Here is an 18,438-nt window from a genome sequence, read left to right on the forward strand (position 1 = left end):
AGGGCCAATCTAAAGTTTATTAAAAAAAAAACCCAACTCAGACTGTCATTTTGCAGCTACTTAATGTGTAGTTCATTTGCCTTTTCTTGCAAATGAAGTGTCCTTAATCAACATAAGGATAATATCTGAGTGCACTTAGTCAGTCCTTAGATTTTTTCAGACATTTCAAGCCAGCAGAATCAGGATAAAAGGTATATTATAAGATGTGTACCAGAGGTCTAACCAGTGAGCAACGTGGCTGTCAGAATGCCTAAAATTAACTTTAAGATTTCCCCTCCCAAGACAAAACACTAGGGAAGAGTCCATTGAACAAGTAGCCTAAAAGACACAATTTATGCTTTTCCATCCTTATTTACTGTTAAGCATGACCTTCACACAGGAACACAACTTAAGTGTAAACAAAGAAAAAAATAATTCTGTGCACAGTCATTAAGTAAAGGATTTTTTTTCAACTCTTAAGGGCTGCAATTACAGGAAATACAGAACTGTCTTTTTGGATCATTAATCAACCTACATAAAGAAAAAAAAGAAGCAAAATCTCTTCTCTTTCTGTACAGTAAATCTGCTCTTTGCAGTGGTATAATCCTCAGAATGCTTTATACCATACATAAACAAAACAAAATCCAATAAATATCAATAAATAAACATTTCTGTGGAGAAAGATACAGATCATTAAAACAAGCATCAAAAATAAGAGAAAAATTATTTGTAGTAACAAAATTTTCCCATTTAGAGGATTAATCTCAATACTCCTCACAACATAGAAGGCTATAACAGTTCAAGTATAGATGCAATCTAAGGAATCAGAAGTTAGTCCCCATGCCTTTCCCATTTCACAGTCTATGAACTAATTACAGATGAGCTACCAAAGGAAACATTCACATATTAACAATCAGATCAAGCACATAAAAAGCAACAAATATAAGTAGTGTATTGTTATATACTATACATATATATCTATTTATATATATATATATCTTTATATCTCTTTGAGTATCAGAAAATATCTACTTTTGGTCCACTGTACAAAGATGAACTTTAAACGCAGAACAAAGGATGAAGCATTTTATGGGCTAAAAACAGAAATGAAAATGTATCAGAGGTGAGAGAAAAGCAATGCAGATTTTCTCTTATCGCGTTGAGATTTGTGCAGTACAGTGGTGTGTGTGCAATAAGGTTTGGTGACTGTGCTGCACGCATCAAAGGGCTGGCACCACTGGTTTGAGGTAGGGTGACTGATGGATGTGTTCCAACACACACACACACACACAAGCATATGAGCACATGCACATAAAAGCACGGTGCAGATCTATGCATCCATTGTCTTACACATACACGCACATACACACTTCATCCAATGACAAAGGCTAATGCAAGAATAGGCCTCGAGAGGGCAGAGTGAGGGCAGGAGCAAGGCTAAAGACCATGACTCAGATAAGTTACAAGTTTAGAAGAGCTGATCCAGAGAAAACAACAGGTGTGTATATGCCTGCATCCCACAGGTCTCAACACTGATGAGCCAGCCCAAATCCAGCCACGAGTCACCAGAAAGCCAAATCTGTGGCTGGGACAATGCAGAGGGGCCGTGGGCTCTCTACAGCACACAGTCAGGACTAAATGGACAGCTGCATTTAAGGATAAGGCACTATGATAAAGCCGAGGTACATTAAATCCCTGACATTCCTCCTGCTCTGCAACATGGCACTGTGGGACAGGAAACAGCTTTTGTGTGGCCCTGATGGCTCACTATTAGAGTCCTCTTGTTGGTTTTATTTTTGGTCCACTGCGAACTGAAGAAATTTAATTAAAACTGAAAATGCAAAACCAGGGGAAAGTTCTTTTCAAGATTACACCTTGTCACATAAACTACAGAGCATCTAAAATGAGTAAAAGGCAAGTGTTATGCACAAGCTGCATAGAAAAGCTAACATTTTGAGGAAGTTTTTTTTCTTCTTTTAAAAAACAGCCTTTTTCCCCTCAATCTCATCTCTATGTACAGGAACAGCAGCACAGACATTTCTTACAGTGGTTTTTTTTCTGTGGCTAAAAGCGATAAGTGGCTGTCAGCGGCTGGCTACCATGTAATTGTCTTACATAACATGGTGCAGTTCTGTTTATGTCAAACAGAAAGTTGTCTGTTTTTCTTTCTTTTTTTTTTTTTTAGCTACATGCAATACTCAAAAACACCTTGTTCAATCATAAGTGTATCAGCAGTTGGAATGCATGTTGACAGAAATTATACTAAAACCAGAAGAGACAACTAGAAAACTAAAACAAAACAACAATAGCACCATGAACTTTGAGTAATACCAATTGAAAGTACAGCAAATCTATGTACAATGGATGAAGGTTTAGAGTCAGTCTATGAATTTGCTCTACTGGGACTAGTGACATGGATTTGAGCTCTGAGACATCAGTAGTTTGAAGGAGATTGTGCTTCCATTCAGGATAAAACCCATCTGTGTACACAGACAGAGGTGGTAAGTCATCCCTGAACAGGAAACATTTAACGGGTCAAATTAGTCCTTTTTCTCCAGGTCCCTTCCACCAGCTGCCACTGAGTTTAAGCACAGACGTAGGGGATGACTAGACATCCAGAATCTAAAAAAAAGAGTCAGACAAAAGACAGCACATTTTGGCCAGAATATCATTCCCCCACTGATCAGGCTGGGTAGGGAGAGGAGAGCATGTCCACACAAGTGCAAACAGAGATGATGCATGAAGAAAAGACGGCAACATCTAGACTTACAGAGACAGATATGTAAAGAGCGAGACAGCAAACCTATACCAGACAAGGTCAGCTCTGCCCCCAGACCTTCAGACTGAGGCGTATGTGTTGCCTGTGGTGCTGCAGTGGCGGATGGTGGGAGTACCAGCAGAGGGGGTTAGGATGTGCTCTGTGTGGTCCTGTGGGGGCTGTGGCAGCGAGTGGAGTACACCTGGCTGCACAACTCCCACCACAGGGTGGGATCCATCTTCAAGTGCTCCAACTTGGATCACCTGGATTACGTCATGATCCGACTTCTCTCGCTTAGCGAGAGGTTCTCCGGACTCCTCTGTATCCTCTTCTAAGTCGCTGTCCATCCCGCTTGTTTCATCTAGACAGGAGGAAGTAAAGAAAATAAGTCTTTTACTCTTATCCAACAATGTACTCTATGGTCCTACTGCTGGACAACTCTTTGTCAAGTCATCCCAAGCACCTTATTTCTATTAGTTTTTTCTTTCCCTATTAATGTTAATAATAAAAGAGTTGTAAAATGATCTGACTTTAGGTCATACTGCAGTTCTTGTTTGTAAACAAGTGAACTCGGCCACCCCTGCCAGCTTGAATCCTTTTGGAAAACTGCACCACAAGCTCTGGCAGAAAGCAAGCTTTAGAATGAATGGAGGAGGAGAACAGCGACAGAGACAACACAGGAGTAAACCAGATAAAGGATTTCTCAGTGGTTACATAAAAACACCACTAAAGAAATATTTAACATTGTTTCTGACTGAATGGAGCGGGAATGCATGTCCTCTTTTCACTGTGTGTGTCTGCGTAGTCAGAGCTACAGTCTGACACTGTGCCGAGGAGACGCTGCTTTTACACACTTCAATGGACTTAATTTTCCTAATCCTTATGCTGTACTGAGGACTTTGATGGAAAAGCAAAAGACCAGTCTGACAGAATCTTTAAGCTCCCCCCCACCAAAAAAAAAAAAAAAGAAAATACTGGTTGCTTTTTGAAAAAGCAGCTACATTCAGAATAATATTTTTTAAAACCATACTTTACCTCCACAATTTTGTATATTTTACAGCCTGATTTTTCCATTTATTTTATTTGAAGTCTATACCTTAGTAAGATTAGATTTTTTTTATATTTAACTGCATTTCTCAGAGTTTATTATTGCTTTCTCATTTTCCCCCCTGCTTCTGAATTTGAGATTTAGGAGATCCATTTATGAAAGCTTTTCTGAAGCTATTAATACTGTATTAAGTCTTGAAGAGGTGAATAAGGGTTACTGTTTATTATACCCTTTTAATGCATATTAACTTTGTGCTACTTTCTGTTTGCATAAAGATAAAAAAAATATTATGACTTGCTTACCTTTCTCAATGTTAGTAAGGGATAAGGTGTTCAGGCTGTCAAACTGGAAGAAAGAGCCAAAATGTCATAAAACAGAAGGGCCATCATACACGGCCTGGCCAAAATAAAAGTTGCCACCTGGGTTTCATTAAGCAAGTAGGTAGAGCCTCCTATTGGATAAATACTGCAAGGGTAATTATCTTTCAGCTGGCAACAAGTTATTTAACCCCAACTGATGCAATAAGTAGCTTCTCATTTCCTAAACAACCATGTTGTCGTGGAAAAGAGTTTAGTCTGTTTAAGGAGGGTCAACTCATCTGCATGCATCAAGCGGAGAAAACATGTAAGGGGATTGCAGAAACTACTAAAATTGGGGTAAGAACTGTCTAGCATATTAAAAACTGAAGATAGTGGAGAACCATCATCTTCCAGGAAGAAATGTGGTAGAAAAAATATCCAGAATGATGATCGGTGATCACTTAAATGTTTGGTGAAATCAAATCGAAGAAAAACAACAGTAGAACTTACCACTATGTTCAATTGTGGAAAACATTTCAACATGCACAATATGAATGGAACTCAAGGGATTGGGAATGAACAGTTATATAGCCTTAAGAAAACCACTTATCAGTGAAGATAACAAGGCTTCAAGTTGCTAGCGAGCCTAAAGATTGGACTTTGATGGAGCAATGGAAGAAGGTGTTGTGGTCTGATGAGTCCAGATTGACCCTGTTCCAGAGCGATGGTAGCATCAGGGTAAGATGAAAGGCAGATGAAGTGATGCAGCCATCATGCCTAGTGCCTACTGTACAAGCCTGCGGGGACAGTGCTATGATCTGGGGTTGCTGCAGTTGGTCAGGTTCAATGGATTCATTTCTTCCCTGGTGGCATGGCTACATTCCAAGATGACAATGCCAGGATTCATCGGGCTCAAATTGTGAAAGAGTGGTTCAGGAAGCACGAGACACCATTTTCACACATGGAAAGACCACCACAGAGTCCAGAACTGAACTCCACTGAGAATCTTTGGAATGTGCTGGAGAAGGCTTTGTTCAGTGGTCGGACTCTCCCACCATCAAGATAAGATCTTGGCGAAAGATTAATGCAACATGAATGGAAATAAATCATGTGCCATTGCAGAAGCTTATTGAAACAATGTCATGGTGAATACTGCAGTAATCAAATCAACAAAATATTAGAGTTTGGTGGTGACTTTTTTTTGGGCCAAGCAGTGCAGTTTATATTGTTTAATCACACTAAAATACACACACACAAAGGGCATCTGCCATTGACAGTAATGTGTGACAGTGAAACTAAGAAGTAAATACACAGACAGAAAAACAAAATAAATATTTCATCTAGAGGTGGAAAAAAAAAGATGCTGCAAGTTTACCTCGCCCATGACTCCAATGGGTGTTTCTCCTGTAGCTTGGGCCACACGATGTTCCACCAGGTAAAACATGTACTCATCATACAACAGGCGAATCAGGTGGAAGGAACCAAAGCTGGCAGCACTGCGCAGGGTCAGGTCCCTTATCACCATAGAACTGCAGTGACATGAAAAACACTATAAACTTTTTGTAAGCATTTTATCTCAGCATTCTGTATCATAGACATTTTTCAGACCTGTAAAAGGACCACTTAAGCAGGAACTGTCGAGCCGCCCTAGGGAAGCTGGATCTGTGCTCATAAGGCTTGAGCACTTGAGTGACCACGTTGTCTAGCCAGGCTGCCCACTGCTCCAGAGAGCTTTGCTGCTGCAGTGTGACCTTAAAGTCTTGCTCCAAGTGCTGAACCACTCCCTCCTCACACTGGCACACCCACGAGGCCTGCTCCTATACAACAGCATGAGGAAAGATTATAGGGTTTACACTTAAAAGTAAATACATACTCTTCGGATGTGATGGATAATAGAGAAGTATAAAAAAGGTCAACATGAATGAAGCCTCAAAAAAACCTGTTCTGACCTGTACATTGGCAAAATCAACACGGTTGAGATCAGTCAGCATCTGGTTGATCTGTGAAGTGTTTTGCAACACAGCACGTGCCGCCTGAGCCAAGTGGTTCAGAGATGTATATCTGCGCAACGTTTGCGCAAAGGCACTAACAGCGGCAATCTGTTATGAGAATACACACAGAGCCCAGGAGTTACATTCTAAAGTGTAAAGACCTTTTTTAAAAATACTACTGTCATGTACATATTATACATATTGAAATACTGCAATGGTGCACCTTAGTCTGGATCATTCTCTGTGGAATGGCATTCATGGCATTATTGAGCCAACCTTCCAGGCTTTTGGCAAAGTTGCGAATGGCTTGAGTCAAGGCACCTGAAAAACAAAAAGATAAAAACAACAGTGAGTCCTAAGATCCTGCAAACATTAACAGATGAATCAAGTAAACACGAGAAGTGACTGTGGCTCACTGGGAATGGGTCTCAGGACATCAGGAATAAGGATCTCCACGAGGGCCTGGTACATTAAATGGTCACAGGTACTCATCCACTTCAGAACTGCCTCATTTCTGCACAGCACCAGTAGCTGCGCACGGGGAAGCCGTACTTCAATCTCACTTATGCTGCTGCAGAGGCAGAAAACCATATTTGCGAAAAGACTTTAAAATATTATCATTAACCAGAAATAAGTTAAATATAAGCTTCTATAATACATGTCTGTAACATAATGATCTCAACCCCACCTGTTCTCTGTTACAGTGGAACCCTCGACAGTGTCAGGGGGAGAATAACGCCAGAATGTCTGCCACAGCTTCTCAATTAGACTGAACTGGAGGTTGACAACCACATCCAGGATAGCCTGAAACATATCCAGAGGATGAACAACAAAGGCCTGTACTAAAAAGCAGGATTAGCATACCCAGGATATCTCTCCATTACCTGGGTTGACTTACCCAGACAATAGCAACACTAATAAGCAGTACTACGAAGCTGGTTCTCAATTTGCTAATTGAACTCAGGGGTTTTTCCATCTTGATCAGTGCGAGCTCACATGAAAGGGGTGGTGTTTGCAGCGTCTGACCAATCGCAAACATGGAGAAACCGTACAGAGCAACCTACTTTACCACTGAGGAGCAGACAATTATACTTAAAAAATACGAAGAATTCAAACACATCATCCAGGCCGAAAGCAACACTGTTGCCACAGCAACAGCCAGGAAAGAATGTTGGCCAAATATTGTCGACTCTGTTAATGTGCACATTCGTGAGATTATACAATATGAATTCATGGGACAGTATAAGCGGACAGCACTCTCATCACTCAATTTCACTTTATTACGGCACAGATGTTTTGGGCAGAGTGCTTCTTGTCCTTTTTTTCCTTTATATTTTCCAGTGAGTTCTTTCGAGGGTCAGTACCCTGTGTTTTATGTTAAATATTAATTCCTCACTGTGACAACACGAGTAGTTGTGTGTTCCATAAATTCATGGTTCTGCAGCTCTGCCACGTGACACCATTATTATTAACCTCATTATTACAGATGTAACCCTAGTGGAGTTAAACAGACTTGGGAACAAGTCAAGAACAAATACAAAAACTGACTTCAAAATGGTCAGTGACTAGGCTTTATTTCTTCATCAAAAGGATGTATCTGTCCCTAAAACTCTTTCTCTCCTAAGCGCTCCTCTCACGATCCGCACACTAACAGGATGTTCACTGGTAAGGCCTGGTCAGATCAGGCCATTTTCCAAGGAAAAGATTGGTCTGGAGGTGGCGCTTTTATATTTGTTGGCATGACCTGCTCTGAAGCAGGTTAGCCATTCAGCGTAAGTTACTATGGTGATTTATCCCAGTAAAAAGCGAACCAGGATTGTAGGATAGAAAACCCAGGGTTAACCCTGAAGTTACCTTGATAAGAGAAAATCCAGCTTTGTAGTACAGGCCTCAGGAGTGATCATAAAAAGCGATTGCCAAAACTCTCCACAGAGCAAGAAGTAACCCTCCTGGAAACTATAGTTAGGTCTATGACTATACAAAAGTGTAAACAAAAAACCTTTCCATAGGTTTCCATGAGCTCAATCTAGCCCAGCTTTAAATGAACTTTTTAAAAAATGTTAAACCTTGAGTATTTACACTTTTATAGCCCTCAGTAAATGTGAAAATATTAACAGGAATAGATTAGCCATCTTGATGCAAAACTAAATAAATAAATAAAATTAAATAAAAGAAAAAAAATAAAAAAACAAACAAAAGGGATCAGATCCCAGTTTCCACACACCACAGTGAATCAGACTGTGGTGACCTTGAAGAGAACAGAAAAAGGATCTACTTTGTCTAACCTCACAGTGCTCTCTGTAAAGGGACTGGAGAGCTTTTACATCATCTGGGGTGATGTTCTCTGTATTGTTCTGTCCCAGGTCCAGCTCTACAAAGTCAGGGAGTGCCCGTGATGCATCTTTTTAAAGAAGAAAACAAAAACAAACAAACAAAAAAAACAAAACAAATATTACGCATATTACAGTGTTTTTTATGTTTATTAGTTTTAAAGACATTTAGATAAAATGTCACAAATACTAACCTAGGAACTGCTGGTGGTGCTGGCTCTGTGCAATGACAGTCTGCTCTGCTGCACCGGGGTGGTGCTGGCCTCCAGCTGAGTAATTCTCCCCAGAGCCACCATCAAACTTCTGCACTGGCTTGAACCTAGAATCACGAGGTGAACTTTAGCATCTCTAAAAAAAATTATGACTTGTATCACAGCAGATGCCAGAGTGGATGGACTTTACCTTTGTTTCTGCTGTACAGGCTGCTGTCTGAGCGCCATGTACTGCATGTCTTCTTGGAGTCGATTGAGCGGGGAATCTGGTTTCACACGTATTCCATAATAATGATATTTGGAATTCCCTCTGCAAGTGCAAACAAAAGGTTTATTACAATGAAGGAGTCACACCTGAAGAAAGAGGACCAGCCAAGTACGTATCCAATACGTGAAAATCTTGAATCTTCAAGTTGAAAACAATCTTTAAGAAAAAGGCCAACCTTGTTCCAAGCCGCCTTGTACGGAGTCCCATGAAGATGGAGCGAATGAGTTTCCCAAATGAAGCTGCATTAACGGGGTCCAGTTTCTGCTCCTGGCAGTGGCGCAGGTAATGATTGTAGAGGGTGGAACGTGGTAGGCTTACTCCCTCTGCTGTCTCGTAATTGTCCAGCAGCCACTGGAGCTACAAGAGGTAACACATGCTTTTTAACTCACCTAACAAAGACCTTAAATCCTCATGAGAGTAATCTTATTGCTGCTGCATGACAATTCAGCTTAAGCTTCCATGGCAACAATAACAATTATAACCAGCCACATTAAAACAGCAAACACCAAAACAAATGTACAAAGATTTGAAATAAGCAGAACAGCAAGAGTGAGATTTGCAAAAGTTAAGGTTAGGCGAGGGCAAGCATTTAGAAAAGCAACTTACATGGCTGTTGAGCAGCGAGCTTCTCTGACTGGATAAACCCTCAGATTTTTGGAGCGTCTCAATCGCCATTTCAATCTGATAAACCACGAAGCACAGGACAACAAAATGTAAGAGGGGGAAATCAAAACCAAAGCAAAAAAATGAAAGAGTAGATGAACACATTACTAGCCGCAAGCAAAAATAAAGAAGGAAAGTCTGGAAAAGATCCCAAAGCAAGCACCACTAAATCCAAGCAGAGCAGGACTATGTTTCCTTTTAGTAGAACCTTTGCCTTGCTATGAAACAGAAACAAATACTGAGCAAGACAATTAAGGACTGAGATTGTTCAAGGCTGGCATACACACAACATTTCAGTTTCCTAAAGCTCAGATCCACCTTGACAACTATTGTGTAGAGCAGTGAAGCCTGACTCCACAAAAAACAAAAAACAAAAAACAAAAAACAAAAAACAAACAAACAAAAAAAAAACCCAAGGCAGTGACATGGCTACATGAACAATTCTGGTAAATTTGGGCTGTTTTTCAGGATGCTTTATTGGTATTATTAAACACTACTGACACTCAAGTCTGCTCAAGTGAAGGTGACTCAATAAAAGGTTCAAATAGTTCTAAGTGGCTGTAAGTTTACTCGTAAAAGTTAGATGTGCAATGCCATGAAAATGTGGGAATTTTTTTTATGTTTATTCCTTCACTCATGAAATTATGCAAGTTATTACACAATACCTGTGAAAACTGTTTTCAAAGTATTCCTAATGGGACAAATATAAAATGCTCGGATCATTATCAGAACATGGCTTTGGAGATGTAGTATGTGCATCGCAAGTGTATGTATTACTTGAGCATTTATGGTCCAAGGATATAGTAAACATAGCTAACAAAGTGCACTCCATACAGCTAAAGAGAGTCACCAAGGATAAAATGAATTGTAGATAATAATGGACGGCATGTACATAAAAGTTTCCTATCTATAATATGACACAGTATTTGATTTGTCTGTTTACAATGAAACTTTGCAGAAATTATTCAAATGCTTGGTTTAAATATTTAGTTCCACATAAAAAAAATTCTGAATTATATTTTGGGCCAAACTAGTAAAAAGACAGATAACAGGATGAGAGAAAGAGTGCATCTGATAGGGGGAAGTTTAAGCAAATTGAAAGCAGCATGGTTCTTATCAAGGGCAGATGTGAAAATTACTGCAAAGTCATTAGAAAGTATTATATACACACACACTAATCTGAAGATATTTCAACATACACACAAAAACAGGGAGGCAAAAGTAAGCAAAAGCCCATCTAGCGAGTGTAATGCTACTTACAGTGGCTGGGGAGGCTCGTGTAGTCTGGGTTGCAGGGTGAGGTCCGGCGTTGTCCATGAGGTACCCCCCAGAACTGCTGCTGATTACCTGACCCCCTGCCAGACCCATGCTCATTCCTCCAGAGCCCCCTCCTCCATTGTTGGTCATGCCATGAGATGTCACCACAGTGGACACTTGCGATGAGCTGCCTTGTGTATCAAAGTAGCTCCCTCCACTGTTCTGGCTGTACAGCTGTGGCTCTGAGTACGAGTAGGTTCTTCTGTTCATAAGAATGGTCAGCAAGTCAAACAATCTGCTCATAATGAGGACTAATGTTTAAGTAATTAACTAATGTTTGTGAGATTGTCATGTGAATTGGACACATTAGACACTGAGTTACAGCTTTGACACATCACATCATGTAATGATTTAATCTGTATTTAGTAGTTTAGTGGTTTTGGCCATTTCTAAAAAGATGGCCTTCACATAAGTGTTTCCTCCAGCAGCAGAAGCCACTGTGTCTGTTTCTGGAAAATGCACCCGTGTGTATGCATCCATCACAGTAGGACTAATACCGATTGTATTTGATTGTGTGTGCAACGCCATCCCTCAGACCCAGGTGACCCATTCATAAAAATGACACTTAAAAGACAGCCCTAGTTCTGGTCATGTTCAGGTGACTGAGCACAATCAAAAACACGACTGCAGCCCACCAGAGGGGGAAATACAAAAGATGACTGTGCAACTACATCATCACGTGCTTGTGATATGAATGAGAAGAAAAGAGAGTTGAGAGGACAAAAAATAGGCTACAAAGACATAGCGCTAATATCTGTGGAGTGGAGTAAGAGCAGAGCTGGAATACAGTCTGACTCACATGTTGCCATTGGTGTAGACGCCACTGTTTTCCTCGACATACTGCACTTGTGCTGGGTAAACATGCTGAACCTGTTGAACAGTCTGGGCCTGGAAAAATAAATGGCAAAGTCTTCAAATTAATTTTTCAATTAGCTATAACTGCAGACATGCAGGTGCACTTGTGCATGAAAATTTGGACCAAAATACACATTAGGAGCCTGGATATACCTGCTGCTGAACAGGCACCTGCTGGGTAGAGCTGGTAGGCTGGACAGGCACAGTGGTCTGAAGAGGGACAGTGGTGGTGGAGTCAGCGCCTGCTTCAGGGGTCTGCATGGCGCCTGAATAAGAGAGGAAATATAGATTTTTTTGTTGGGGCGTATCTAAACCTGTTGGTCTACTTTATAAGGTAACAACAACAAAAGCATAATCTATGTGCAGTGTAAGCCAACACTTAGGTTTAACTGAAGACTGATCACTCATTTAACCACACTACATTCACAGATATTGGTTGCTATTCAACTAGTTGTTAGAAACAGACTGCTTATTTACAGCAGGCAAATAGTTTTGTTACATTACCTTGCTTAATAACAATTTGTCATAAATAAAAGCCTCTCATAACTGAACCAAAATTAGCTTAATGTTCCACATGTTTCCAGCCCTTATTGAATGTAATGAAAGACAAATATGCCATAATTTTAATAAGAAATTAATTTAGTAATCATCCAAAGTTTTGTCCAAGACTCATAAAATGTCTAAATAAGAAATAAATCTTGGTATAAAAGGAAACATGGGGTTTCATAGCAGACCTTTGTTTTGACAAAATCAATGAGAGTAAAGCTGCTCTAGACCAACTGCACCCAAGCACCTGTTCTGCCTTGTGGTACTCAATGTACTGTGAGCCTCATGCATCACTGACACATGGTCTTGTCTCCACATTCACAGCCATAAAACGGGTTAATATTTAACAAACTCTAAATAGATGCTGCTTCCTGTTGCTCTGCCAGTTGCCACTTTTACTGGCTTAACATGACTTGTGACTGAAGAACAGCTAGCAAGATACCTTATTTTGTCCCAAGTTTATTTGACATTAAAGTAGGAGCTACTCTGGCTATACTGTGAATGATCAATGGTAAGATGAAAGTGTATACTTCATGTTTAATAAGGCTGGCTTAACTAAACAATGTTGAGTGGAAGGACAAAAATAAGAGGAAACACTTGTGGTGAACCTGTGCTTGCAAGTTAATAATAGTGTGGCTACCATCACCTACTCCTTCCAGGGAAAGGCCATCTCCTCCCCATCATAGTTTCCATGAACAAGCCTCTCTTGGTTAATTAAGCTGGATCTCCTAACAGATTCAAATCGCTCTAGGGACAGCTTGCCCCTGTTCTAAAAGAAACAAGACCAACACTTTATTCATGTTGGGGTGTCTAAAAACTGGGTACACTGAAAGTGGGATAATCAATAAAACAGCACACACAATCTGGATTTTTCTTTAACCATTCATTAGCACAGAACCTTTGCTTTCAGTATTAAAGGTCTTAATGCCTGTGGGAGGGAGATGAAATTATTATCAATGTCAGAAATCTCAGCAGACCGTTTGTCACATAGGCTACAGTCTGGCTATAAGAAAAATACACATTTGTCCAGTACAAACATCTTTATTCTCTAAGTCTGATAAGGCACTGTGCATTATGTCAACTGTGGCAGGAAAACCTAGTAAAGCATTTAAGTAACATACTGCAAATGCAAGACTTTCCATTTCTCTGTACTTTAAAAGCAGTTGAAATGCTTGACACAAAGCTCATAAAAATGTTATACCACCTTCAGCTTACTATTTCCTGATGCAAAAAAGAAAGGACTTGCAGACCAGAGAATATGGTCTTATATTCCACAGTGGAGTTTGAAAGCTAGAGTGCAAGACCCCAACAGAGCCCACCTAATTGAGGAAAAGAGCCCCTACATCACAGCACACCCTTGTTGCCTTACCTCAACCCCCTCCACCAATACACACACACACACACACACACACACACACACACACACACACACACACACACACACACACACACACCTCCTGCCACACCATTCAGGCGCTCCCTTGTGGCCCACTTAAATGCTGTGCTCCACTGAGCAAGTGCAAGCCCTACAAAGACCACAGAGGAACAAAAGCCACCAAGGAGTGTAACATTTTGCCCTGAGTTTTCTCCCTTCAGTTCCTCTTGCCAACATCACAGGTCACAAATAGTGGAGCACAAAGGTTCACAGTAGCAGCTATCATAAAATACAAAGACCTATAATTTGCCTCTCCAATGGTCATGTATGAAATAGTTGGGAGTCTAATGTGTTGAGTGAAGACATAAGAACTAGTGAACAAGGGGTATACTAGCGTGTGTATATCAAAGAAAAATATTCCTTTATTCACATGCACATGCACTCAGTAGCATGATCAGGCGTTTGTACTGCAGGAAAACAGGTGGAGGGAAATTTAATTGGAAATTGAGGAGGTGAAGAGTATGCAAATAACTGTGTTTGTTTAGGATTACAAAGATAGATGGGGGTGTCTTCCTCAGTAAGGCCTGCTGATGCTGATTTTAATGTCAAAAACTTTGCATTAGTATGCATGATACTGTAAGATGAAAATGAAACATTTAATCTGGTTCAATGTCATGCCAGAGGACAACTAAAATACTATACATGCCAAAATGACAGTGAGCATAAATGCACTCAGATAATCCTTAAAGCCGTTTGAAAAAATAACTTTAAAAAGAAATCACTTTATTTTTTCTATCAACATCATCACTTTTACATTACAGTCAGAAGGCTGTGCTTTGGCATATTACAAACTAAACATGCAGTTAAGCCATGAAAATGGCCAACAGAATAATTAAATGAATCAGTCCTTCTTTAAGTGATTGGAAATGCAACAGGATCCAGGCAGCAGGTGGCATGGTACTATTTCTGCCCTACTGGACTACAGGTAGGTGGTAACATGATCTGATAACTGGCAGCTCCTAACATCCTGTTATGTTTGTGTACGTGTGTGTTGGTAGGGGGTAGCCTAATTTAGATGTCATACATCAATTAATAAATATTTTTAAGCCTAACTTGCATCATTTAAACAATTTTTCAACTGACTACCTTGCATAATTTCTAATAGCTGATTGTTGATGGTCAGTTATATTTTGTGCAATGTTGGATGTCTTTTCTGTTCTTTTGTGAGCAGATAGATAAGTCTGGATAGTCTCAAGTCCCACACTTGTGGAGGTGCACCTGCCCTGCCCTCCCCTCATCTCACAAAGCAATACACACACACACACACACACACACACACACACACACACACACACACACACACACACACACACACACACACACACGTACTCTCTCCTAATGGGAATCAGAGGTTGCAGGTGAACAGGAGACCCAGTGGACCAAAGCATAAACGTGATGCAACACCGAGAAACCTAATTTCTATGAAAGACCAATAGAATTAAGAAAAGCTTCAAATACACCTTTCCCTATTCTGTTGGAAGGAATAACATTTCAGCTATTTGCAGATTGGACAGTGTGGATCAATATCAACCTAGCCTAGCAAGAGTTGGCCATTATACAAAGTCATAGTATATTAGATAGATTTAATAATCGTCCATTTCTTTTTCATTCTAGTAAATATACGCTCATGTCTAAAGACAATAAAGATTAATTTTGCGTCAATAACTTTAAGCCCCATTATTCTAAATGCAATATCTAAATGGTGGAAACATTACATTCATGATTATCGGCCCATTTACAGAACTTGCAATAAATAATAACGACACGATCAAAGAAAATAAAAAATACCTCGGTACATGTTAATTTTTTTCCTCCAAGTTGGCCTTTGCATAAACTTAGCTTTGTGTTATCTCAAAGCTTATCATAGCAATCTGATGCCACAAAGAGGGCAGATGGAGAGCTAGCGAAGCTATCTTGCTCTCTAAGACAAAAGGGAAAGTAATGGCTTAGCTATTGTCAACCAGTTAGTAAGTAGAAAGCTAGCTTACAGCACTTTTCATTGCTCATGAACGTACGTATTTTGCATGACCAACAAGAGCTGAACCACCCAATACACAAACTTGTAATATCACGGTAACATAACCTCAAAAATGGGATACCAACAGGCATTGTCGGAAGACATCGCTGGCGTTAGCAACCTAGCAACAACAGACACCTGCTCCTGTTCCAGCTGACCAGTTAGCATCACTGCATAGCCTGGACCACTGCTACTGCTTTCCATGGCAAGTTTAAAATAAATCATTTATACTTAAAAATATTTTTTTTAAACGAGCTTTAGTCAGTTTTAGCCTCAAAGCCCTCTGTGAGCGGTACACACCTTGTTTCTGCTGGCGAGAAGGACCTCTCACTATGGTGAGTATCCACAGGCAACGCTAGCAAGCAAGCTAACACGTTACAAAGAAACACCCTCGCTAGCAAACTACCCCAGCTATTCAGCGAGCCTTCATTCAGCAGCAGACAAAACATAAACCTGAAGCGCAATAAAACCTCCCTCATAAAACCATATACCGTGGCGCGAAAAACACTTGCATTCAGGATAAAAATATATTTTTTAAACAATTAATCAAACCTGAGCTGTGGACTGGTTGATGAAGATGAGGATGGTGGAGGAGGTGGTAATGATGGAGCGAGAGGTTGTTGTTGGTGGGTTACAGTCGCCAGGACTACGGTGACTATGGCGCTGCTTCACTGGGCAACAGTTGCTATAAAACTCATCGGCAGCGCGCAACCTTTGCAGACAGGTGGGAGGAGCGCACATAAACCTTACAAGAAATATAATCACACGGAAATACATTTAATGTTTAAGTTGCCAATATGTTCCCATTATATCTGAGCTCATGGATTTGGTCTGATTCATGAGTTATGATTTTTTTTTAATATATCACAAAATAGTTTAAAAAAAAATTTTAAGATGCAAAGATTATGTTTTTGTTATTTGAACAAGTCAGCCACACCTTCTGTTAAAATGTATATGCTACCCCAAAGTGATTCCCGACCTCTGTCATTTCAGAATTATTTTATGTTGAGTTTCATATTATCTAATTATGTCCAGACCTTTGGTGCTGATTATCTAGAGTGATAAGAATTTGTGTTTCCTTTAAAGGTAATTTATTTTCTGCTGAAACATATATGCATATTGTAATTTCATTGTATAAAAAAAGACTGAGATATAGTTAAATATAATCTGTAACCATAAAGCGGTGCTGGTTCAGACTGAAGAATGTTGTTAGGACCTGCTTGAAAGCAGAGACCCATATACCTCTAATTTTGGTTGGTTCTTCCTCAGCAATAAATTCAATATTTGTCTAGATGTTGCTTTTTCCACTTGAATCACTTTGGTTTTAATTAAAGTCAGATAAAGATTTTAAAAAAGCAATAAATTATTGTGTCACAATTTCCAGTTTGATTTATTAATCGAGGGACATATTGGTGAACTATGGCAAGATTAGTTCCATCGCATACCCACCTTCTGTATGTTATCTCTTTGGATGCATTTAGACATTTACAGTGCAGTAAAATGTTACCCAAAAGATGACAGAAATTCCACTACTTAAAGACCTTTAGTAGTCTCACATATACATACATAGTGATAATTTTATTCCTCAGGAATGAGAACTGAGCATATTACCTAACATTTTGCCCAAGTCAAGATCAAAGTTTAAATATTTCCTTCTTGTATGAAGGGGAATCATAAAGGGGTGGATGCAAAGATCAAATCTCCTAGAATTTATCTTGAAAAAAAAGCTGACTGAAAGGCTACTGTTAATTAACCTGTCATAATGCACCTTCCATTGCCTGTGAACATTTATCCAGATATGTGCACAGTGTCCAGGATATTTAATGACAAAAATAGGTTGACAGGTAATGCTATTATTAGTTTTTCTTACCACTATATTGCATTTAGGTGATGATTCTCACTTTCCTAATGATGGCATCACTCTTCATGATCATTTTTCAACTTATCATGACTAATTTTTGCCTTTGCTATTTCTTTACAATAGTGTTTCAACCATAAATAAATGCCACACTTCTTGGACTTGTGTATGATGAGTGATGTTATGTGTGGAAGTGTAAAGGTAAGGCACCCAGGTGCGACAAGTTGAAGTATTTCGAGTTCGGATATACATGGAAAACTTTTAAAGTGACAGCAGTGACCAAATGAAGCAAGTGTTGTAAAGAGGCTTCCTGCTGAGTACAAAGCTTAAAAAAAAACACCTTTGTTCGCCGCACAGCACTTTTTTTAAAATTTGATTAGCAGTTACTAAACGGATGCTTTTTGGAAAAGCTGTTGTTGTTGTTGCTAAGCAACTGGTGAAACCCCCATCTGAAGCATGATACTCTTACTAAAAGAATTATTTTTCCAGTAAAACAGTTTGTCCTTTCAATTTCAAATAAGAACACCACTGCTGGATAGACTAGTGCCAACTGGACCTATACAGGATTTAAACCCAGCAGTGGCTGTTTATTATTTCTCCAATGAACATTAATTTGCTGTCTTCAGATTTGACTGTACACTGTTACTCGCATGTGTGTGCCTGAGTTTTCTTGTCAATGTGTTTTTTGTGCAACATCTAACCCTGCCTTGTAGTAATATGATCACTACTAAGAGGTGATGAACTGATCAATCAGATAAGATAATTCTTTATTGTTTGATCACAACATTGCATTTTAAAGTAGGACTAAAACATAAGAAATAGTGACCTAACCAGGTTGTATCCAGCTGGTGACAGCTGAAAT

General features: G+C 39.6%; 1 protein-coding gene across 5 annotated transcripts; it reads right to left on the minus strand.

Moving 5' to 3' along the window:
- Window positions 1–578: 578 nt before the first annotated feature.
- On the minus strand, window positions 579–16,393 carry rfx3 (regulatory factor X, 3 (influences HLA class II expression)). 5 transcript variants are annotated; one of them, XM_041969448.1, is made up of 17 exons: window positions 16,271–16,393; window positions 11,874–11,986; window positions 11,665–11,753; window positions 10,809–11,067; window positions 9,492–9,566; window positions 9,061–9,242; window positions 8,808–8,927; window positions 8,600–8,724; window positions 8,361–8,476; window positions 6,764–6,879; window positions 6,492–6,646; window positions 6,299–6,396; window positions 6,034–6,183; window positions 5,693–5,901; window positions 5,460–5,613; window positions 4,088–4,130; window positions 579–3,098 (listed from the first exon to the last, which is right to left on the minus strand). In XM_041969448.1, exons 2-17 carry the CDS (start codon window positions 11,979–11,981, stop codon window positions 2,818–2,820), a joined length of 2,280 nt encoding a protein of 759 aa, XP_041825382.1. In that variant the 5' UTR covers window positions 11,982–11,986; window positions 16,271–16,393; the 3' UTR covers window positions 579–2,817. The 5 variants fall into 5 exon arrangements, with proteins under 5 accessions (XP_041825382.1, XP_041825383.1, XP_041825381.1 ...); XM_041969449.1 differs by lacking the exon at window positions 16,271–16,393 and adding an exon at window positions 16,019–16,105; XM_041969447.1 differs by lacking the exon at window positions 16,271–16,393 and adding an exon at window positions 15,805–15,859 and having other exon boundaries at window positions 10,809–11,064.
- Between the last annotated feature and the right edge of the window lie 2,045 nt (window positions 16,394–18,438).

The sequence above is a fragment of the Melanotaenia boesemani genome, chromosome 19 (genome assembly GCF_017639745.1).
Source record: "Melanotaenia boesemani isolate fMelBoe1 chromosome 19, fMelBoe1.pri, whole genome shotgun sequence".
In the NCBI taxonomy this organism is placed as follows: Eukaryota; Metazoa; Chordata; class Actinopteri; order Atheriniformes; family Melanotaeniidae; genus Melanotaenia; species Melanotaenia boesemani.